At 33.1% G+C, this 22,849-nt stretch overlaps 3 protein-coding genes across 5 annotated transcripts; 1 reads left to right on the forward strand and 2 right to left on the reverse strand.

Annotated features, from left to right (window-relative positions):
* Window positions 1–2,160: 2,160 nt before the first annotated feature.
* LOC121771310 (retinitis pigmentosa 1-like 1 protein) lies at window positions 2,161–4,890 on the reverse strand. Its single transcript, XM_042168093.1, has 2 exons — window positions 4,658–4,890; window positions 2,161–2,929 (listed from the first exon to the last, which is right to left on the reverse strand). Exons 1-2 carry the CDS (start codon window positions 4,787–4,789, stop codon window positions 2,315–2,317), a joined length of 747 nt encoding a protein of 248 aa, XP_042024027.1. The 5' UTR covers window positions 4,790–4,890; the 3' UTR covers window positions 2,161–2,314.
* A 171-nt stretch (window positions 4,891–5,061) lies between these two features.
* On the reverse strand, window positions 5,062–8,047 carry LOC121771004 (WAT1-related protein At5g64700-like). 2 transcript variants are annotated; one of them, XM_042167801.1, is made up of 7 exons: window positions 7,829–8,047; window positions 7,530–7,592; window positions 7,191–7,307; window positions 6,131–6,380; window positions 5,781–5,939; window positions 5,537–5,688; window positions 5,062–5,395 (listed from the first exon to the last, which is right to left on the reverse strand). In XM_042167801.1, the coding sequence occupies exons 1-7, from the start codon at window positions 7,999–8,001 to the stop codon at window positions 5,236–5,238; spliced, it is 1,074 nt and encodes a 357-aa protein (XP_042023735.1). In that variant the 5' UTR covers window positions 8,002–8,047; the 3' UTR covers window positions 5,062–5,235. The 2 variants fall into 2 exon arrangements, with proteins under 2 accessions (XP_042023735.1, XP_042023733.1); XM_042167799.1 differs by having other exon boundaries at window positions 5,537–5,691.
* Window positions 8,048–19,795: 11,748 nt separating this feature from the next.
* Window positions 19,796–22,372, forward strand: LOC121772635 (probable mediator of RNA polymerase II transcription subunit 26c). Of its 2 annotated transcripts, XM_042169817.1 has the most exons (9): window positions 19,796–20,480; window positions 20,575–20,643; window positions 20,752–20,834; window positions 20,964–21,034; window positions 21,199–21,257; window positions 21,414–21,447; window positions 21,537–21,676; window positions 21,908–21,995; window positions 22,093–22,372. In XM_042169817.1, exons 1-9 carry the CDS (start codon window positions 20,010–20,012, stop codon window positions 22,200–22,202), a joined length of 1,125 nt encoding a protein of 374 aa, XP_042025751.1. In that variant the 5' UTR covers window positions 19,796–20,009; the 3' UTR covers window positions 22,203–22,372. The 2 variants fall into 2 exon arrangements, with proteins under 2 accessions (XP_042025751.1, XP_042025750.1); XM_042169816.1 differs by having other exon boundaries at window positions 20,752–21,034.
* The last annotated feature ends 477 nt before the right edge of the window (window positions 22,373–22,849 follow it).

Genomic DNA, 22,849 nt, shown 5'->3' on the forward strand with positions numbered 1-22,849 from the left:
TACGCAAACCACTGTAAAAAACACAGCACTCTAATAATGAGATTACTGCACTCTTGTTCAGAAAAAGACTTCACTCTTGTTCACAATACACATCACTCTTATTCTGATTTTACTTCACTCTTGTTTACAAAACACATCACTCTTATTCTCATTTTACTTCACTCTTGTTCACAAAACACTTCACTCTTGTTCACAAAACACTTCACTCTTGTTCACAAAACACATCACTCTTATTCTGATTTTACTTCACTCTTATTTGCAAAACACATCACTCTTATTCTGATTTTACTTCACTCTTGTTCAGAAAACACTTCACTCTTATTCTGATTTTACTTCACTCTTCTTCACGAAACACATCATTTAGTGGTTTACAAAACACAACAGTGAATTAAATAGTAAACAAGATATTAATGTAAAATAAGTACTTGTTAATTCACTGATGAAGTTTTCTACAATAGTTCATGAACGCTTGAAGTTTACAATCATTTTTTCCACATCTATGTTATTAGTTTTCCCATATTCTTCATAATGCTTTGATGTTACTGACAAGAGTGAAGTGTTTTGTGAACAAGAGTGAAGTGTTTTGTGAACAAGAGTGAAGTAAAATGAGAATAAGAGTGAAGTGGTTTGTGAACAAGAGTGAAGTAAAATCAGAATAAGAGTGATGTGTTTTGTGAACAAGAGTGAAGTAAAATCAGAATAAGAGTGATGTGTTTTGTGAACAAGAGTGAAGTAAAATCAGAATAAGAGTGATGTGTTTTGTGAACAAGAGTGAAGTGTTTTCTGAACAAGAGTGAAGTGTTTTGTGAACAATAGTGAAGTAAAATCAGAATAAGAGTGATGTAAACACATCACTCTTATTCTGAGGGCATCACTCTTGTTCACAAAACACATCACTCATGTTAACAAAACACATCACTCTTGTTCACAAAACACATCACTCTTGTTCACAAAACACATCACTCATGTTAACAAAACACATCACTCTTGTTCACAAAACACATCACTCTTGTTCACAAAACACATCACTCTTATTCTGATTTCACTTCACTCTTATTTGCAAAACAACTGTAAATCTAACCATGTAAACATAATACAAAGACCATACGATTTTCATAATCACTTAACATCAGTGAAACAACTATAAATCTAATCACAAAAACTACGGTTTTCATAATCACAATACACGAAAATATTGTATATTAATAAATAGTAGGAATTGTTATAGAATTGAACAAGAGTGAAGTAATTGTTATAGAATTGAACGAATAATGATTACCTTTAGAAGTCTCAGCTTCCTCGCCCGAAGCTGATGAATCGGAATCGAAATAATCTTCGTCCGACCTCATAATTGAATCCATTGATTTGAATCACGATGATTGATTTGAATCGCGATGAACGGATTGAATAACGAATTGAATCGCGTCGAATTGAATTCAATCGCGATTTGAATGAAGTAATAAGATTTGGAACGAAATTTGGAAAAAAATCGGATCGCAAGTTTGGAAGGAAAGAAAAGATCGCAGATTATGGAGTAATTTGATCGCAGATTTGCATGTTTGATCGCAGATTTAAATTAAGAAAGCAATTTCCAAAATTACCCTCAGCATATTTTCTATAATTAAAATAAATAATATTTGTTCCATTAAGATGTGTGGCTGAGATTTGTTCTCTAGTTATACACTTAAGATTAGTTATACATTGATCACTACTCGTGTGATTAATGTGTAATTTAAATAAGTATGCTGGCAATTGAAAAATTATAAAAAGTAGGTGGATATGAAATATTCTTTTAGGTTTGAGTTTGACATAAAAGATTGTAATAAAATTACATTTTGTTTAGACATATACCCAAAAATAGATTTAAGTTTAATGTAAATAGTTGGAGATAGCCTACCATATACTCCCTCCGTCCCGCACTACTCGCACTTATTTCCTTTTTGGGCGTCCCAAGTTACTTGCACTCTTTCCATTTTTAGTAAAAAATTTCACCTACAGCCGTCATTTTTGACTTTCCTATACACTCATTCCTTAATCTCCGTGCCGAAAAGGAAAGGAGCGAGTAGCCCGGGACGGAGGGAGTACTATAATAGAGTCATTAATTCGTATTTAAGTTGTGATTCTCATTTAGAATTATTATGAAAATAGGACACACGCAGAAAAATGAATCCAAACCAAGGATCAGAAATTTTATTCTAGAAGAAGCAATTTTCAGCTATGAATCTTCAAAAACATGGTAATAAAACAGTGGAAAATTTTTTTAGAGGATATGATGTGAATGGCAAAGAGGAAAATGGAAAACGATGGTGGAGGTCTAGAACCACAGCCTAAACCTCGACCTCAGAGGAGTGGGTTGCTCCTCCTCGACCTTCTTCGCCTCCTCCACTGCCTCCTCATGAGTTGTCGTTTCATTACTTTCCTCAGCCGCTTCAGCTACTTGTGATGTCTCAGTTTCTTTCTCAGAGACTTCAATCTCAATTTGTTTTTCGGCCTCCTCTACAGGGCTGACGACGCCTTCCTCCTCTTCAACACAAGCTTCGGCTTCTGGCTCGATCTCCTCTGGGGTTTCGGGCGAGGCTTCTGCTTCTAGCTCAATCTCCTCTGGAGTTTCGGGCGAGGCTTCTGCTTCTGCTTCTGGCTCGATCTTCTCTGGAGTTTCGGGCAAGGCTTCTGCTTCTTTCTCGTCAGAAGCGGATGGTTCGGGTGTCTCAACGAGTTCTTGGACTTCTTCTTCTGTATTATTCTCTTCAGAAGGTGATATCCCTGTTATATTTTCGTCACTCGTGGTTTCGGTTATCAGGCTCCCAGTAGCAATTTCTTCCTTCTCTGCCTCGAGGGTGTCTTCTTGCTTCATTTGCTTGAGTTCTAGTTCCTCGAGTTCTAGTTCGACACTGTGCTCATGCTCGACCGCGCATGTCTCCTCTTCGGCCTACATAATCAAATGAAAATGATACTAATACTAATAAACTGATATGGTCATGTTAGGTTGCTAACTACTGACACATATTAGTTGTTAATACGAAGACATGCCTATGTCAACCAAATTTTGTTGATATACAGATGTCTTTGTGTTGACATCTATAACATATGCTACTGACATAATTAGCAATTAATAAATAGTTAGCAACTGATTACATCCCTAAAATGATACTCCCTTCGTCCCAGTTTAGGAGTGCAATTTAGTTAGGGCACGGGTTTTAAGAAATTGTTGGAGTGTGTAATATTTGAAGTGGGGTAGTGGTTGTTGGAGTGTGTAATAATTGAAGTGATGTAATGGAAAGTGGGACCCTTTTGACTTTTTGTATATAAAGATGTTTCTTTTATTTTATTTTTATGAAAATAATGGCATTTGAGTGTAAATTTCATAAAAAATGAGGTTAAATTTTATGTCCAAATATGGTAAATTCTAAATGAGACTCTTAAACTAAGACGGACGGAAATGGCAAAACAAGACTCTTAAACTGGGACGGAGTGAGTATAATATATAGACATGGAAAAAATGTCTATATACACATTTATATATCCCACATGGAAAGGGAATATATATATATATATATATATATATATATATATATATATATATATATAGGGTTGTGATCAATTGAGATTTTTTAGCCTAATTGAGAATTGAGATGCATTATAAGCCACTCATTTTTATTAAATGAGTGGTCCAGAATTTGGCACATGAAAAATATTTTTACATTAATTAATTGTGAAAGGGCATATTTGTAATTTCATCATATATTTTATTTAATAAATATTTTTTTTATTTTTTTTAAAAATTATTTTTTTTTCGATTTTTTTTTTATTTTTTTTTTTATTTTTTTTTGTCAACTACATATACAATTCATGTCAACTACACACATGTAATATCAACTACATATACAATTCATGTCAACTACACACATATAATGTCAACTACATATACAATTCATGTCAACTACACATATATAATGTCAATTATAAGCTGTTGACATTTGATGTGCAGAGCTATTGACATTTGATGTGCAGACTACACATCGTAGTTGACATAATGTCTCAGTAGTTGACATCGCGCGAAAATTTAAAAAAAATTTAAAAAAAATTAAAAAAAAATTAAAAAAATTAAAAAAAATTAAATTTTTTTTAGTTGTTGACATTTTAATACGAGTTGTTGACATTTGATATTCTGGCTATTGAAATGAAATGACGATAATACCCCTTAGTTGACATAATCTACTTGCAGTTGACATTTCAAAATGAGTGGCTGAAAATGCATCTCAATTCACAATTAAGCTAAAAAATCTCAACCTAACAAGACCCTATATATATATATATATATATGATTTTGATCTGTGCAAAACTAGATTTAAATATAGAAACGCAAAACAGAATCATATGTATGACATTTTTAGGTCATTGTTAATTTATTTTTAGGTCATTCTAACAAATGATGACCTAAAATGATCTTAACATGACATCAAACTCAAATTTTATAATATGACCTAAAACTACCTAATAATGATCCTCTGTGTTTTTAGTTAATTACTGATTATTAGATCACTTAATCCTAGGGTCAAGATTTGGGCTGCATTTCTGGATTTAGATGCATTCTTGTTTGGATCATCTGATATATTCATGCTTGCATGATCAAATAAAATAGTAAAATGCGTTTTACCTTTTCGGCCGGGGCAACGGCCTCTTCCGCGTTGGTCAAAGTCACTTCATTTTCCGGCATCGGAAGAGGAACGTCGTCGTCGACGTCCTCCTCCACATTTCTTAGCATTGACTTGGATGAACACCCTCCCATTTTTTCACACTAGGGTCTCACTCTCTCTCTGTAAAATTAGTTTTTCGGAGAGAGAGAGAGAGAGACAGAGGTAAATGGAGAGAGTGGGCTCGGTTGTGAAATCGCAGATCTGAGACAGGAAATGAGAGAAAATGGATATAGGGTATTTATAGGAGAAATGGTTTAGTTTTGTTCAGACAATTCTACTATTTTTATGGTTCGGAGAAATTCATGTTTGACCGTTACGTCAACCACTCATCTTTGAAATTTCATCCACATATAAACTAGTATACTAATTATAAATATATTTTATTATAACCAATTGGTTGCACATCACCAAATAAATACATATATGCAACCATACATGAAATGTAATACTACTAAAATGCATTGTGAGATCTTGGAATAATCAATTCATACATGAAAGTACTAGATTTAATATAACATGGACAATACTTGAACCCTAGCTAGTTAGTAGTTGTTGTTGTTGTTTCTCCCTTTGAAACTCCACATGCTTTCTCAACATCTCCAATTTGCTTGCATTCCCCCTTCTCCCTCTCTTCTTCCTTAGCCTTTCCCCATAGCACAAAATAAAGCCCTCCAACTAGGAGAATTGCCCCAATAACACTGCACATTCCAAACAATTACTCATTTCAATCTCAAGCATATTTCATTTTACAAGCACAAAAAGGATAAAATTGAAACAAAGTTCATGTTTGTGTCTATATAGTAGATTGAATAGTAGAAAAATTGATTAGAAAATAGTACCTTCCCAAAGTGATGATCTCTCCCAAAACAAATGCTGATATAATGATTGTGAAAACCATGATCCAAGGAGTGGTCATGGATAGGTAAACCGGACCTTTCTTCTCGACAACCCATGTTTGAAGGTAGAATGTGAAGCCGGTCACTACTATTCCCTGCTAAACGAACCGGCACAACATTTAATCAGTCGATGGGCACGTACATTCATAATTCAATTTTGTATATTGTTTCGGAAAAAAGAGCTTACGCAGTATGCTACCGAAAGAAGTCTAATGTTCCATCCAAGTTGCCAATCACTAGGGTCTCTTGTAACAGTAATAGCAACTATAAATGATTGTATTGTGCTAAAAACACATTGTAGGGTTGTCAACAACAACTTTGATGGATAACTTTTTAGTACTCTCCCCTGTTACAATAAAAATAGGATTAGTATAAGTGACATGATAACAATGGTTAACAGGAAAAATTGTCCTACCATATATTCCAAATAATGTTGTCACATTATTAATCAATAGTGAATCAAAATTATCAAATAGTACTATATGATTTCGTTTATTAATACACATACATATGACGTGCACTAAGAGATGATCGGACCTGTAACACGAGCCAGAAGGCCCAACATAAGTTGGCTAGTAGCATGAGAAATACACCCTTAATCCAAGTGTTTGCCGGGGGCAAATGTGGTTGGATTTGTTGAAGATGGTTGTGAATCAAGTGGTGGTGAAGCAATAATTTCAAGAACGAGCCTCTATAGAAGGCAATGGTCACTACTCCTCCTATGCAAAGTGTGACTCCACAAACCTTCATCAATCCGGGGCTAGTTCTTAGCTTCAGCTTCTCCATCCTGCAATTTATCGATACCAGCGTTATTTTCACTTCATCAATGCACGTCACGTATATATATGCATATCATTCTTAAACTAGTAGTTATATTTTGAATTTCCTAGAAATATGCATGAAAATTATGTTGTTTGCTTTAATGCCTTTTGTTTTTTATTTAATTATTTGTGGGGTTAGTGAGTATATATATTGAATGGAAAGAAATTCAGTTAGGCCCATTTTATGTGTATAAAAAGATATTGGCTTTATTCCAACTTTTATGACTATAGAATAGAAAAATACTCATGAGATCAAAGTGAGGATGACGATTGGAGAAGAGCTCGAATCACTATATAATAGTGCAATATTATTTACACATGTTTATTAATTTAATTAACCAAAATGTATAGAATATTTAGCTACGTAAGGAGAACATATTAGAAGAATAATTGTATCATCGATGTCACCCTTATTTAGTTCTTTCCTATTAGGGTTCTTTCCTATGTAAAAGCCTATAAATAGAAGGAATCATGCACCTTTTTATTGATTCCTCCACTTCATGAATTTAATTCCTTAGTTAATTGAGTTTCATCAAGTTTCAGGTTTATCAAAGTATTTCAAAATAAGTTAATTACATAAGAAAAGCTTATATTTTGCAAATTAATTAAACAATTAATAGAAAGCACCCTAAACCAAAAAATTAACCATATATGTAATCAAATTATTCAATTAATGTTAGCACCTTTTATCATTGAAAAGTTGAGTTTTAATTAGCACCAAAAACTATATATACTATTATACAACATAATAAAATTTAGAAATGAGATTGAATTACCCTAAAACAACAGCAAGGAAGAAAGTGATGACAGGTAGTGTATTCGAAGTAGCAGCCCCCAGAGATGCTGACGTGTACTTCAATCCCACACCCACTATGTCCAAACTCATTGTAATCCTGCAATATAGAGAGAAAGTTAAGAAACCTTATTTTTATTTATTTATTTTTCAGGATGGGTAAATGAAGTTAAAATTAAAGGTCGCGCCACAGAGGACTCGAACCTGAGACCTTTGGCCCCAGGCATTAGTCTCTCTACTGCTTGACGAACTCACACACACAAGAAACCCTATTAATCAGTTAGTTAGAGAGAGAGAGAAAATCTACACACTAATTAATTACCCAATTAGACTGAGCATGAAGATCTTGATGGAGAGTGAGAGTGGCAATGGTGGAGAAGTTTTCCTGCAATCAAATGGAGTATTTTTTAGAGTGAGAAATTAGGTTAAGAAACCCTATTATTTAATTGGTATGCATACCACTACACAACAAACTGAAGGACACAAAAATTGAGACGCAATTACCAACGTTCGAAATTTTTTAAAAACTAACTATAATTTAGGACGCAAAAGAAAACATTCCTGAATTTTGGATTAAAAAATGTTCTTAGCCAGTCTTTTTGTTGCAGTGTGCATACGTACCATTCGAGAGAGATGGCAATGGGGAGAAGGAAGAGAGTAGCAGCAGCTTGTCTGTAGAAAACAAACACAAAAGTGTTCATTCCAACATCAAATGCAAGCTTTGTTACCAAGAAATATCCTGCATAAACTAGTTGTATTGCAAGCACTGCCAAAAGGGGCTTCTTTTCCTCCATTCTTTCTCTAAAATGTAGAATTAAATTCAAGGTATTTGATGCACAATTTTGGTTGGAATAAGTGTGTGAATATAGGGCTCTTAATTCTGTGTATATATAGGGATTTGAATAAAGAAGCATGTGATGAATTAAACGAAAGCCACCGAGAAAAAGGTGATGGGTTGGGACACTTCATTTTTAATTATTTTATGTGTTCATGAAATTATAAAGGAAAGAAAACAAAACTCATTTTCATAAGTGAGTTTTTTTTTTTTTTTTTTTTAAAAAAAATTTACTTCATATATTTATATCATATATATGAAGGAGGAAATTACAAATCAACTCCTATAACAAGGAGGAAATTATAACTAAATTTTAAGTTAGGTCATAACACTACCAAACAATCTAGCAAATGGGATTCCAAATGGCCGGATGATCGAATTAATGTCCCACTTTAATTTTGTATCTCATTATATATACCATTATCTTTTTTAACATATATTTTTTTTTAATTTAAATTTGCATCTTTGGTAGAATTGTTTACTTCTTATCTTTACTAAAATTGTGCCCCGACTTAGGATATGTAATTAATTTTTTACAATTCATTACCACTTTTTATTAGATAAAAAAATCATAAATAGAGTTGGTAAATTTGAAAGTAGTGGATTAAACTCACATTTTCACTAAATAATTCATAAATTCCAAATAAAAAAGGTATTTCTTGTTATTTCTTACTTGTTGTCGAATTTTCACCTTTCCTGTTTTTTTTAAATAATTATTTTAGACGCCGATTAAAAATTAAAAAAAGTGTGCCCTCTCTTGTCATTTCCTTGATTTTTACGGTACTTTTTATGGGATTTCTCCTTTCCTGATATTTTTTGGTGGGTTAAAAAATCCCCATGCTTTGTTAAAGTGGGATAAGATTAGAAAGGTTGATTCTCCAAATGAGGAAATTGTTGGATTTAAATAATATAATATAAGAAGTGACAATTCAACAAAGAAATTCCATGTCACAACAAAGTAACCACACTTGCATGTGTTGGCACAAATTCAAAGAGTTGGAGGATAAAGAAATGTTCTGCATGTTCCTCCCTCGTTACTCAAGTATACTTTTGACCAACTATTCAAATATCTCTTAGTTTAATTAGTATAATTTATAACTATCAATAAAAAATCAAATATGAGAACTGTAAAATATATGTACATTTTAGGCTAATTTGTTGTATTAGTGAATCAACAACTATTCTAATTGAATGCTTAGTTTGACCAATACACATCAAGTTTCTTCTTTTAGCATTGTGAAAAAAAGTTAAAGCCAATAGCTTAATTGGTCGTCAATTTTGAACGTTTGTGAGATTTATTAATATTATCATGAATTGATTATAAAGTGCTTCATTTTATTTTCTTTTCTTAAGAAAAAATAATAGTTCCTCTCATAAAATTCCGGCCTTATTAATTTCAAAATAATTGCTTCTTAGATGTTAGGAATCAATCAATTTGATACTAATTCTAGTACTTACGTATCGATTTTGATCTAGCTACCTAAGCACATTATCCTTTAATTTTGGTGCGAATAAAAATATTATATAATATACTCCCTCTGTCCCATTAAATATTAAAGGTTTTCCTTTTTGAATTGTCCCATTAAAAATGAAACATTTCCTAAAATGGAAACAACTATATCTCTACTTTTTCATCTTTCTTACTTTACTCTATTTTCGTTAACAAACAAAACAACATTACATAAAATCTCGTGCCGATTTCCAAATGTTGCATATTTAATGGCACGGAGAGAGTGTTGGATTGTATGTCATCCTCACACGAATTGGTGCACGTGAATTATACCTAGCCCATATCTATAGGTATATTAAGGAACGTAATCATGTTAGAATAATTTTATCGATTTTGACATATTTAGCATAATAACGTCTTTCTTCACCGACCAAATTCCCCCTCCCATAGTCTTTAAATAATATGCAACACACATATATAATATACTTAATTCATACATAATTCTCCAATAATTTCCTCCCACATATTCAAAAAGAAAGTGTGTGGGGGTCGGAGAGGATCTACATTTAGAACATGCCTATAAAAACCATTAATACTTATCACAAAATATACCAATGTGAAATTAATGCCATTTTCTTTATTTCCTTTCTTTCTAATTTCCTTAGCATGTTCAAAGAAGTAGCAACTCATCAATCAATCACTAGTATGTTCCAAGAACAAGATAGCTACACTTCATCTTTTTTGAGTCATTATCATATGTAAAGAGATGTTGATAACACTATCCCTCATTTGGGGCTCCATTTCCCCGCCCAATCAAATAGCATCTCGTGTTGTTTTCCATGAAAATTTTAAAGTTACACGCAAGGATCTTAGCTACATGAGGGGGAAAATAAAAGAGAAAAAGAGAGAGGAAAAAAAAACAAATTTTGATTTCGTGAACCGGCTTCTTGCTTTTCTCGAGCGTGGGCGCTTCTTTAAGGTCGGTCGCCCGTCGGTTCAACTAAGCGACGCCCGATGAAAAGGAGAGCGAGTGAGAAGGGCTAATAGATTTTCGTTTGGATGTTACTTTTCTTTTGTGATGTTAGACGTGTGTAGTTTTTGAAATGTGAGTGCATTAATGTTTAGTATACGAGAACAAAACATATATATCTCACGTGATCTAATCGAAGTAAAGATGATAACATATTAGGACATTGTGCATTAATTTAGTTGAGGTTTAATGTAAATATTGCAGACAAAACTTTACAACTTAGTACAAGTTTATGAGTCCAACGTTTATGGTGCGATCAATATATGATAGGTAGAGGTTTCAAAATGTTTGGAATATGATTATATACGTAGAATCATTCTTTTGTCTAAAAAATACTAATATGTATGTTCGATTAGAGATTTTACATAGGATCTAACTAGCTAGATTGTTCCTAGCATATACTCCCTCCGTCCATGATAAATAGGATACTTTCATTTCCTGCACTCGTTTTGAAAAAATGATAATAAATAATTAAAGTGGAGAGAAAGAAAAGTAAGAGAGAGAATTATATAGACAATAGACTTCTCTACGTTATTCTCTCTCGTACTTTACTTTCTCTTCACTTTAACTATTTATTATCATTTTTTCAAAACGAGTGCAGAAAATAAAAGTGCCCTGTTTTTCGTGGACGGGGGAGTATATAGATACTGAAATGTTGGAAGCAAATAATGCAACTTAATTAGTAAATATTTCTTTTGGTTGTGTTCAATTGCTCAATGCACAATATCTATAATAAAAATTTTACCGTGATAAATAAATTATTTGTTGAATATTATTTGTTTGCCTATGTGATAAGCATGTTATTTGATTTATGCTTATTAATTTAATATTATAATAGTTAGAGACCGGTTTTATGTTTGGGTAGACGACATCTTTTATACACGGTCTGAGTCAATGTATGGGTAAGTGGCACCTAATATATGTGGTGTGTGTTGCTATGTATGGGTAAGTGGCATACAATAATTGTTTTGAAATATTGGATATTAAATCGAACAATTAGTAGTATCACATATATATTCTACCCCACTAAATATACGTCTTGTATTTTTTTTTAAACAAGCACGTCGTTTTTGTTTGATGTTACAAAACCTTTTCGACCACAAGGCCTAGGTTCATCATGTATGCATGACCAACATCTCTTGATGGAATTGACTTGCATTAATTATTTGAGACGTCTTAATTTGCTATTAAAGTAGTCTATGGACGCATATTAATTAGATTAATAAATTAAGATTTGCAAAATTGTTGGTTCAACTATCTTGGTACAAGTGATATTATAGTAATTATGGAGTATATGTTTTAATATAAATTTGTAATTTGTGTTTGAAGGCATACAATATATGAAAACTAGTGGAAAATAATCAATACAACAAACATTTGTTCTATTAGTAATACGAATTTGATCATTGTTTGCTCTTTCTGATATGCTTTACATATAATGGCATTTTTGGCCTATAACTATTTAATAAAAAAACAAAATGATTGGGTCAAATTTTACATATTAGTAACTATGTTGTTTTCACTTGGTGAGGAAATATATTCCAAACAAAAATGAAATGATAGCGGAACATCCAAATATATAGGTAGATTATGAAAGATTATAAAATGGCATGTATTATTTATATATTGAAAAATTAATTTTGAAATTTTACATGACAAATTATGAACCATTAGATCCTATATTAAGACCAATTGTTAACCATTAAATTTGGAGATACAGGGGTTGAAATAATATCAAGTTGATTTTATTTTAATTTTTAAAAAATTATTAAATAAATTGAAAAGGATAATAATGTCAATTTTTATATATGATTCTAGTTAAAACTAATCATTTCTCTCTTTCTGAAAATCATCTCAGAACTTTAATTATTTAAGTCTCTCAATTTAATTATTCTAGTTAAATTTATATAAGTCTCTCAATCTAATTATTTTTTTTCAAAATAACATATCAAATTAAAGGTAATTTATTAGATATCTAATAAAATCTCAATTGCATACATTCGGACGATGATCGGATAATGAAATTAGATAATTTTATTTCTATTTTTCGCATATGTTGATAAATGTATTACTTTCTCCGTCCCACAATAATTGTCACTCTTTTCTATTTCGATCCGTCCCATAATAATTGTCACACTTCATTTTTACCATAAATGGTAAGTAGGTCTCACATTCCACTATCTCACTTCACTCACATTTTATTATAAAACCAATATAAAAAGTGGGTCCCACATTCCACTAACTTTTTCAACCAACTTTTCTTTACATTTCTTAAAACTCGTGCTCAAAATAAGAGTGACAATTATTGTGGGACGAAGGGAGTATGATATATCAACATAATGCATGTACAATATTAATATGATTGTGCTGATATTTCGTGTACTTGTGTTGATATACTCATATGTCATTGTATAGATCTTTTTAGTACACTATGTTGAAATCACAAAAGCTACTAAAATGGAGTAGTTTTTAACAAATTGATAACTTTATCATTTGTTGATATTTTGTCTACTATTTATTGGAATCGGTAAGTTTTAACTAATCTTAATTACTCATGTTAAGATCTATTGTATAGAATTGGTTTTTAGTCATGTACTCCTTTCGTCACATAGGAATATATATTTTTTGTTGGGCATGAGTTTTAATGTACAAATAATAAAGTAAGAGAGAAATAGAAAGAAAAAGTAATTAAAGTGATGTCGGTAGAGAATGGTATTCACCTCATTAATTAGAAAGAAAAAAATTTTAAATTTAGAAAATGCATATTATTGTATCATGGACTAAAAAAGGAAATAATGCATATTCTTGTGCGAATGGGGAAGTATTAGAATACTAGTAAATGCATTAACATGACCCTGAATCAATAATATATTGAATTAACATAGGAGTATGGTATAAAAGTGGCATTCACCTAGCGGTAGAGGTGTCTCTCTATTTTGCTACCCGTTCGAAACCCTACTACGTACTCCATTTTTCTAGCTACTTTTGTTTTAATTTTTTGAAATAATTCATATTTTTCACTTTTATACTATTAAAGTTATGTAGTACAGTTTTTGTAATTTTTCATTCTCTTTAAAATAATTCAAATGACATATTTCCTTTGTTTTCAAGTTTAGAATTACAATTTTATACTATCAATTCTTAATTTTATTAAACAAAAGGTTTTGGAACAGAACCAAAATATTATAATTTACAATTTATTAATATAAAACTTCGATTACGATACAATTGCAAATCCATTTGATTTGAATAAAATTATTTGAAAGATAAACAATAATATAGGCCCAAATATTTGGTACAGTTTCAGTAGAGTATATTTCGATGCTTAGGTAAAACATTCATTTTTATAATTTTACTACTTTAGCTAAGTAAAAACCTCATATTGGAATAGTAGTATCTAAAATGGTTGCAAATTTGCTACTACACATATATTGCACAATTATTAGAGTTGGTTGATGAACGGTGAATCAATCATTGAGAGCTTAAATAAAAATGGAGTGGTTAGGAGTGTGATTGAGAGGAATTTGTTATGTCATTCTGAGTTAAGTTTGTGATGTGGGATCGATAGAAACATTCTTGTACAGTTTCTTGGGTTATATTGATTGTAAGCTTGGGCAACAAGTGAATAAAATAGTCTAATCGAAGCTTCAAGGCATCTTTAGGACAAAGTCCTTGGCCAAATAATTTTAATTTACATCAAACAGAAACTATACTCGTATACATTTCAAGAGGGGAAGTCATGTGGAGGATTCTTGTGGACGACCTGGTTAATCATACAATCTTTATAACACTAGTACAATCGAAGCTATGTGCTTTTTGTTAGTAAATCTTAAATGAAACACATAAATCCAAGTGAATGGAATGGGAAATGACTTCCACCTTGTGCGGATCAAGCGGATTGTGATATAGACAAAACTAATTCTTAATATTGAATTGTCGGTAGTTCATTATTAGATAACACATGTTAGAGCATCCACTATAGGCGGCCTTCCCCAATAGCCCCGCCCCCCTTTTTTTGTCCACAGCCCCAATTTTTTGTCCATAGCCCCAATTTTTTCCTCCACTGCCCCCACTATAGGCGGACACTTCCAATAGCCCCGAAATTTTAATAACCAATTTTAATTTTAATTTTAATTCAATTATAAGTAATTAAATTATCGGACTATACGTAATTATAAAAAACGGCTATAAGTGAAGAAATTAAAATTAAACACTACATTTTCATTGTATTAAAGTGGGGGTAAAATTATACAACGAAATATTAATCTATTAAACATCATAATAGTGTTCACACTGCACCGACACCTCCCCTACGTGCCCAAACTTCTTCAACCAAATCGGCCTGGAGTGTGGTATGTGTTGTGCTCATGCGCATATCACTGAAACGTTGGATCAAATATTCATTGCTCCGTGGTACGCCCATCTGGATCGGCGCGGAGGTGAATCTGTTACTTGTACTTGCTCCCTCTTCCGGTGCACAGCGCTCTGCCTCAAATCCTTCATCTTCTATTATCATATTATGCAATATGATACATGCTAACATAATATTTGCGACATCATCTTTGTGTCAAACTCGTACCGGGAAAATACGTGTGTGAAGAGGTGGAATGGTGTGAAAATAATGAGAGGTGGAGGAGTGGTATTTATAGGGGTATTTTTCGAAAAAATTAAAAAATAAATAAAAAATCAAACGGGGCGGACGCCTATCGCCCCGTCGCCCCACTATAGATCGCCCGGCCATCGCCCCGCCGCCACCACCATCACCCCGTCCTCGCCCCCTAGTCGCCGAAGCCTCTACCCCCCACCCTCGCCCCCTTTTTTCTGTCCGCCCTGGGGCGAACGTCCCGGCCACTATAGACCGCCCCGTCGTCGCCCCCTCTGGGGCATCCGCCCCCTTTTGCCTATAGTGGATGCTCTTACCTCCGTCTCACATTAAGTGTCACATTTTGTCATTTCGGTTCGTCCCACAATAAGAGTCACATTTCACTTTTACCATAAATTGTAAGTAGACCCCACATTCCACCAACCAAGTCTACTCACATTTTACTATAGAGTGAACTACGCAAATGGTCCCTGAACTATGTCTTTTGCACACCAATGGTCCCTGAACTTTAAAAATATCGTAGGTAGTCCCTGAACTAAGGTGTAATCATATTTATGGTACTTTTTCACTATTCATCACAATTTTACACCCAAAATACCCCCAAGGCATGAAGGGCATTTTGGAAATTTCATATCTAGGTATTGAATTTGATATTTTCTTTATCTAGTACTAAATATGATATTTTCTTATAGTTTAAGTACCTAAAATAATATTATTCACTTCAAGTACCTAAAATGATATTATTCACTTCGTTTTTCAACATTTCTTCTTTCTCTCTTTCTCTCCTCCTCAAATAATGTTTTTTTCTTTTCTGTTTTACAAACGTTACATTATAGCATTGATACTACAAAATAATTATCACGCTCCCACTACAACTTGCAGCTATCAAATTCTTTGAATCCTTGTTTACAATATGCAATGAAAATCTATGCATTAATTTAAATTAATCTTATTAGGCACACTAAACATAAATTAGCTGTATGCCAGTTAATTTTAGAGACATGTAGAGCGTAGCAATTATGCCTTCACACCCTAATTATTCCATCACCTTTGCAAAACTTGCTCTTTAATTATTTTAAGAATAATGGTGAGAATAATTTAAGAGTTATCTCTAAATTAAAACTTCGCCTTTACGATTAGGAGTTAGGACCACTTATATCAAAACTTTTACTACTTAAATTTACTGGATCGATTTTGTTCGTGTATAATTAAGATAAAAATTAATAATCGTACAAATAATAAGAATTGACAAAGGTATATATATCATATTATCGCTTCATTTGAATAAGTATTTATGTATACACTAATTTAAAAATAAAAAATAATATAAAAGAAACCGTGTTTTTCCCGATTTCCTAAACTAAAGTCTGAAAATCGAAAAAAAAAGAAAAAAATTGTATGTTTCTTCACCGAGAAGAGAGAATAATTTGTCGCCTAATTGGGGCAATATATTTTCTATATGTCAAAAAATTATTGATATGACATATTAAATAGAATTGTCAGTATTTGTGAATAGGGAATTTTTTCTCGAAATTTAGTTCATCTCCCATTTCCCTTCCAATAACACACTTATATTATGTGTGCATTTGTAGTGTTTATATATGGAATATGCAAAAACTTTTCCTATAATAAATAGTGTGATGTTATATTTAGAGTGTTTTTATAATTTATTTATCTAGTTGGAATTGAGACAATATATATTTTTATATGTTAAAAATTTATTGGTGTAACCTACTAAATAGGATTGTCCCTTTATATTCCGGTTGGAATTGAGGCAATATATATTTCTATATGTCAAAAATTTATTGACGTGACATGGAGTGCTAAATAGGATTGCACCAGTAGGTAATTTTCTCTTTTAGTTCATCTCCCTATTTTCTTAATTTTGATGATATATTATCTTGATAGCCGTGCCATTATATTATTTTTATTTTATTTTTAATTTTATTTTTTATTTTTAGAGAAAGAGAGAAAGAAGAAATGTTGAAAAAGTGAAGCGAATAATATCATTTTAGGTACTTGAAGTGAATGAGTATCATTTTAGGTAGTCAAACTATAAGAAAATATCATATTTAGTACTAGATAAAGAAAATATCAAATTCAATACCTAGATATGAAAGTCCCAAAATGTCCTTCATGCCTTGGGGGTATTTTTGGTGTAAAATTGTGATGAATAGTTTAAAAGTACCATAAATGTGATTACACCTTAGTTCAGGGACTACCCACGATATTTTTAAAGTTTAGGGACCATTGGTGTGCAAAAGGCATAGTTCAAGGACCATTTGCGTAGTTCACTCTTTACTATAAAACCAATATATATAAGTGGGACTCATAGTCCACTAACTTATTCAACCCACTTTTCTTTACATTTCTTAAAATCCGTGCCCACACTAAATTTGACACTTAATGTGGGACGGAGGTAGTAGTTCATTTTAAGATCATTTTAGTTTAGTCTTTCTGCAATGAAGTAAAACGATAAAATAATGAAGTTCGTATAAAGTGAAGTATATCATTTGCTTGATTTATTTTATCCACTAGATTAGAAAAATGGATAGCTGAGATTAGTCTCTAGTTCGGTCTTTAAAATTAGTTCGACATACAAAAATGGATTGTATTAAATGTCAAACTAATAAACTTCACATTTTGGCATTTTCATTTTTCCACCAATAAATTTCCATTCAATTTTTACTATTTTTGGTAATAGAACTCACATTCCACTAACTTTATCTCACTCACATTTTATTAGTCCATCTGTTCCATAGTAGTTGAGACATTTCTTTTTGGCACAGAGATTAAGAAAAAGGTGTAATATAGTAAATAAAATGATAATAAAGTAGAAATGAAAAAGTAAGTGAGAAAAAATATGTTGACTTTTACTAAAAAGGGGAAATGACCCCACTACTATAGAACGTACAAAAATGACAAATGACTCTACTACTATAAAATAAAAGGAATATAAACTAATGTAGTATTGAAATAGGACTCACATTCCACTAATATTTTCAACCAATTTTCTACTGTATTTTTTAAAATCTTTCGGATTAAAACTTCTTTGCGGATGGAGGGAGTACAAGCCAATTAATGGCATATTAGGTAGCTTCAACAAATTCTTTGACAACAAACACCCACTTCATTTCAATACGTAGATATTAATAATGCATATGACCATCTTCAACTATATACCAAAAATGAGTTTTAGTGTAGAAATCTTCTTTAATCATACACCAAACTCAAATTCATTTTTGGGGTTTTTTATATAACAACATCATATTTAGTGTTACTGCAAAAGTGTTGTGAGTCAAAAATTCAAAAATGGTGTAAATTTTAAATTTGGCATAATGGTTGGAGTAAAATTATTTTTTTGTGTGACATACACTCCATCCGTCCACAAAAAATAGGGCATTTTTATTTTCTACACTCGTTTAGAAAAAATGATAATAAATAGTTAAAGTGGAAAAAAAAGAAAAGTAGGAGAGAGAATAATTTAGACAAGAGACTTCTCTATATTATTCTATCTCGTACTTTACTTTCTCTCCACTTTAACTATTTATTATCATATTTTCAAAACGAGTGCAGAAAATGAAAATGCCATATTTTTCGTGGACGGAGGGAGTACTCAAAAATGAGTTTGAGTTTGGTGTAAATGATTGGTGATAGCCTAAATGCCTATTATTTTGATTATTTAACCTACAACTAAATGCAATCTACAACCCTGTGATCTATTTAAATAAAAACGGTATTGAATTTATACATGTAATTCAACCATATTTTAAGATTAAAGCACTACATAGCGTCTAATTGAGATTAGAGACCAACAACAACGAAACTCAATAATTATAGTACTAGTAATGTTTACAGTTCAACCGAAAATCAGCCGAAACCAAAAATTAAATCAGATGAAAATTATTATAATTATATGGGAGAGAGAAATAAAACTCAAACTCCATAAAATACCCTCTCATATTATGCTCAGGAGTCAGGGCCGGTTGTTGCCCGCAACCCGTGGGTTGTCCCAAATAGCCCGCCAAATTTATAGGGTTGGGGTCGGAAATTTCTGGCACGATAAAATTAAAATCCGATTAGCCCGCACCTGATTAACTCAAGACCCGTTAGGGCTAGACCAGAAAACCCGATAAAATTTCTATTATTCTATTTTTTACTCCTAATTTGACACTTCATTGATTATATATTAAATATACAAATTATATATTAAATTTTTATTAATATAATAATTGATAAATAAATAAAAAACTTCAAATTCACTTAAAAAATATTTAAATTTCTAAAACATGCATTAAAATTTCACGAAATATCTCAAATATTAGTATTTGATCATGTTTATGATTGAGTTTGACCATATATCTCAAATTTATTATAATTAAATATTTTACATTTTATGAATATAACTAATTTTCATCATTATTTATTGGATTGATCGCATGTTAGCAACCCGATTAACCGCTGGGCTAGCCCGAAACCTGAGCTTTTAGGGTTAGGGTTGAACTTTTACAACCCGAAAGAATTCACGACTCGATTAGTCCGCACTCGATTGACCCGCAACCCGAGTAGGGCCGGCCCGATTGACATCCCTAATCGATATCTCGAATTCGATACCCATTTCAGTCATATCACAGAAAGATAAAATCACGAATTTGTTTAAAATAATTAAAACTGAAAAATATGTATTAAAAAAAATTTGTTCTTCTCTTACCTCTTCTTCCGAGAGAAATTACCAGATTTGATTCCACATTCAATCTCGCAGTTACGACGTCGTTTCCCACGTGCACATCCAAAATCCTCTCTTCAGATCTGCTGATGTAATAACCCTTCCAATTTACCCAATTTGTTGCGATTCGTGCTTTTTTCGATTGGCAGAGAAAATCTATGGATTCGGATGAATTCCGATCGATTTTGTCGAGATCGGGAGTCGGAATCTGGGCGCTGATTGACGCGGCTATCGGAGTCGCCAGCTCCGACTACGGCGAGGAGCTGCGCAGCCGGAGAGACGGAATCGTCGAATCGCTCTACGCATCCGCGGGGCAGCTGTGCCGCAGCTGCGGCGGCGGCGGAGAAGCCGATCAGGATCACCGATTTTGCAATCGGAGCAGCAAAGTCGATTACAGCAGCGACGACGTTGACCACAAGGATAACGATAGCAATAAGAAGAATAACGTTGCTGTTGATGATGATAGGAATATGAATGGGGATTTTGGTAAGACTGCGCTGACTCCGGATTCTGACCATCTGAATCTTAACGACGAAGAAGGCGAGGTCGATCCGTATGCTGGATTGTTTGATGACGATGAGCAGACCACAATTTTCAGCATTAAAGAGCAGCTCGAGGATCCGCAGCTGGTTAATTTTTAGTTTTATGTGATTTTTCACTTTAGCTTTGATCGGTTAAATTCTTAGCTTTCTGTGGTTTTTTATTCGAGGTTTTGTTGTGTAGAGTGAAGAAGCTGTGGTGGAGTTGCTGCAGACTCTTGCAGATATGGATATCACATTCCAAGCTCTCAAGGTGGAAATCAATGTTTATTTCTAGCTGAGGAAATTTTAAAATTGGATAAACTTATCCATTTAATAGTGTTCAAGAATAAAAACAAATTGTGCTTGATTTTAATTGTAGGATACTGATATAGGAAGACATGTGAATCGACTGAGGAAGCATTCTTCGAGTGAAGTTCGTAGATTGGTGAAGCAGCTTGTTAGGTTCTCACTTTCCCCCAATAAACAAAAAAAGCCCTTTTTGGGGAAGAAATGGGATTTTTGGAGCTTGGTTGAGTTTAAACTTGTGTTCCTTGTTTTGGAAATTTGGTCTTTTTGCCTATTTGAATGCAGAAAATGGAAGGAAACTGTGGATGAATGGGTTAAGGTGAACCAGCCACAATCAACTACTGCGAATCTCATTGGTAAAATACATTCTATGTTTCAAAATTAGAAACTTGTTTCTATGTATAGTAGTGACTGTGGATAAGCTATGTTAGTTAATAAGAATAGTTTGTGTGAATGAATGAATATGAAAGTAAAGAAGAGATTCATTATGTTGATATATTGGTGGTGGTGGTCGTGGCAGCTGATGTGGACTCACCTCAGCAGAACATACCCAAAAATCAACAAAATGGCCATCACCAGGTGAATTGATAATCGTTCCACTCTCTTAAGTTTTTGGAGAAAATCGGAAAATAAAAGAAAGAGGAAACAGAAATGAGAAAAGAATGCAGAAAGGGAAAAAACCGCCTTTGTATCATGTCTGTGTGCTCCTAAAGTTTCTTGGTTTGTTTGTCGCAGGTCCCCGATTTTGGGTACTCCCCAAATCCCAGGAGTGAGTACTGAGCTTCTTAAACCAGTGTTTTCCTTTTTCGGGTTGAGTTGTTTTTCAGACTAATCTTAACATTATTTTGTTTTTGTTAGATGGGGGTCCGACTCCAGAAAGGAATTATGTGGAATATGAGCCTAAACCTAAGCCATCTCCATCTGCAGCAGCTCGGAGAGAAGCTCCATCAAGGCCTCCACAATCAGTTTCTAAATCTTCCTCTGCTCCTCCTCCTAACGTACCAACTTGGATCTTTTGCTATGTCTTTTGATGCTTTCTGATCTTATTTAGTGATTCATATGTGATTTTTGTTTGGATTGGGAAGCAGAAATTCCAATACTTTTCAATTCTTTATATTTTGGATTTCACACGCTTTAAATTCACTCTACCCATTTAAATGTTAAAATAGGCTTGAAAGGTTTTGCCCAATGTGATGATTTGTTCTAACTGATGTAATGCGATTTTGCAGAGAGCGCAAAGGGAAACTATTGTAGACGACGAGAAGCTGAATTCAGCAAGAAGACGGCTTCAAGAGAACTACCAAGAAGCTCAGAATGGTCTGATTTCTGTTTCGTAACTTGGAAACTATAGTAGTAGTAGTAGTAGTAATGCTTATGCTAAATCCGATTCTGATGCATTTTTATACTCATGAAGCCAAGAAGCAACGAACGATCCAGATGATGGATATTCATGAGATCCCTAAACCGAAAAACACCTTTTTTGCCAAGAACAAGGGCGGTTTTCAGGGGAGGCACCATCGATGATATGCTATTTTTGTCGTGTTCTTCTTCTTTCCTTTCCGCATTGTACCATAAAATGGGATGCAAATTATCCGAGGGCCTCCAAAGAAGCAGTTGGTCGCCTCTCGGTTAACATTTCGTGTTTATTACAAACAAACAAGAGTTATATATGAACTGGTGATTTTGGAGATTAATATAGTCGAACATGTATGTCTTAGAAGATTTTGGTTTTGTGATTAATCAAGTGAATGTTATGCAAGTTTTAACCTTTGTAGGTTTAACTTTTGCAATTATAGAATAATAATATAGACGTATGTCGAAAAGTATGTTGACATATTAGAGAGAAGTAGCAAGTATATTTCATTATTTCATAAGAGCATCTCCAATAGCGGCGAGTGCACCGGCTAGCCGATTCTTGGCGCTCGCCGGTCCGCTTGCCGAACCATTGCAGCCGGCGAGCGCACGCCGATTCCCGAGCGCTCGGCGATGCGCTCGCCGATCTCCTGACCGCCATTGCAGGCTCCAGATCGGCGAGCGGGATTTTTTTTTTTTTTAATTTTCGAAACACTGTATATTCGCGATCTGCACGTCATTTTCATTTGCACGTAATTTAATTGAAGAGTTGTGAGCGCGGAGGACTGCACGACATTAGTTTTTTTTTGTAATTTTGC

Source organism: Salvia splendens, chromosome 16 (genome assembly GCF_004379255.2).
Source record: "Salvia splendens isolate huo1 chromosome 16, SspV2, whole genome shotgun sequence".
Lineage (NCBI taxonomy): Eukaryota > Viridiplantae > Streptophyta > Magnoliopsida > Lamiales > Lamiaceae > Salvia > Salvia splendens.

Coding starts and splice junctions, on each gene's coding strand:
- LOC121771310 (XM_042168093.1), bottom strand. CDS start 4,789: ATGGGAGGGTGTTCATCCAAGTCAATGCTAAGAAATGTGGAGGAGGAC. Junction 2,930..4,657: donor CCGTTGCCCCGGCCGAAAAG/GTAAAACGCATT, acceptor TTGATTATGTAG/GCCGAAGAGGAGACATGCGC.
- LOC121771004 (XM_042167799.1), bottom strand. CDS start 8,001: ATGGAGGAAAAGAAGCCCCTTTTGGCAGTGCTTGCAATACAACTAGTT. Junction 7,593..7,828: donor ATTGCCATCTCTCTCGAATG/GTACGTATGCAC, acceptor ATTTGATTGCAG/GAAAACTTCTCCACCATTGC. Junction 7,308..7,529: donor TTCATGCTCAGTCTAATTGG/GTAATTAATTAG, acceptor TCTATATTGCAG/GATTACAATGAGTTTGGACA.
- LOC121772635 (XM_042169816.1), top strand. CDS start 20,010: ATGGATTCGGATGAATTCCGATCGATTTTGTCGAGATCGGGAGTCGGA. Junction 21,035..21,198: donor AACTACTGCGAATCTCATTG/GTAAAATACATT, acceptor TGGTCGTGGCAG/CTGATGTGGACTCACCTCAG. Junction 21,677..21,907: donor CCTCTGCTCCTCCTCCTAAC/GTACCAACTTGG, acceptor GCGATTTTGCAG/AGAGCGCAAAGGGAAACTAT.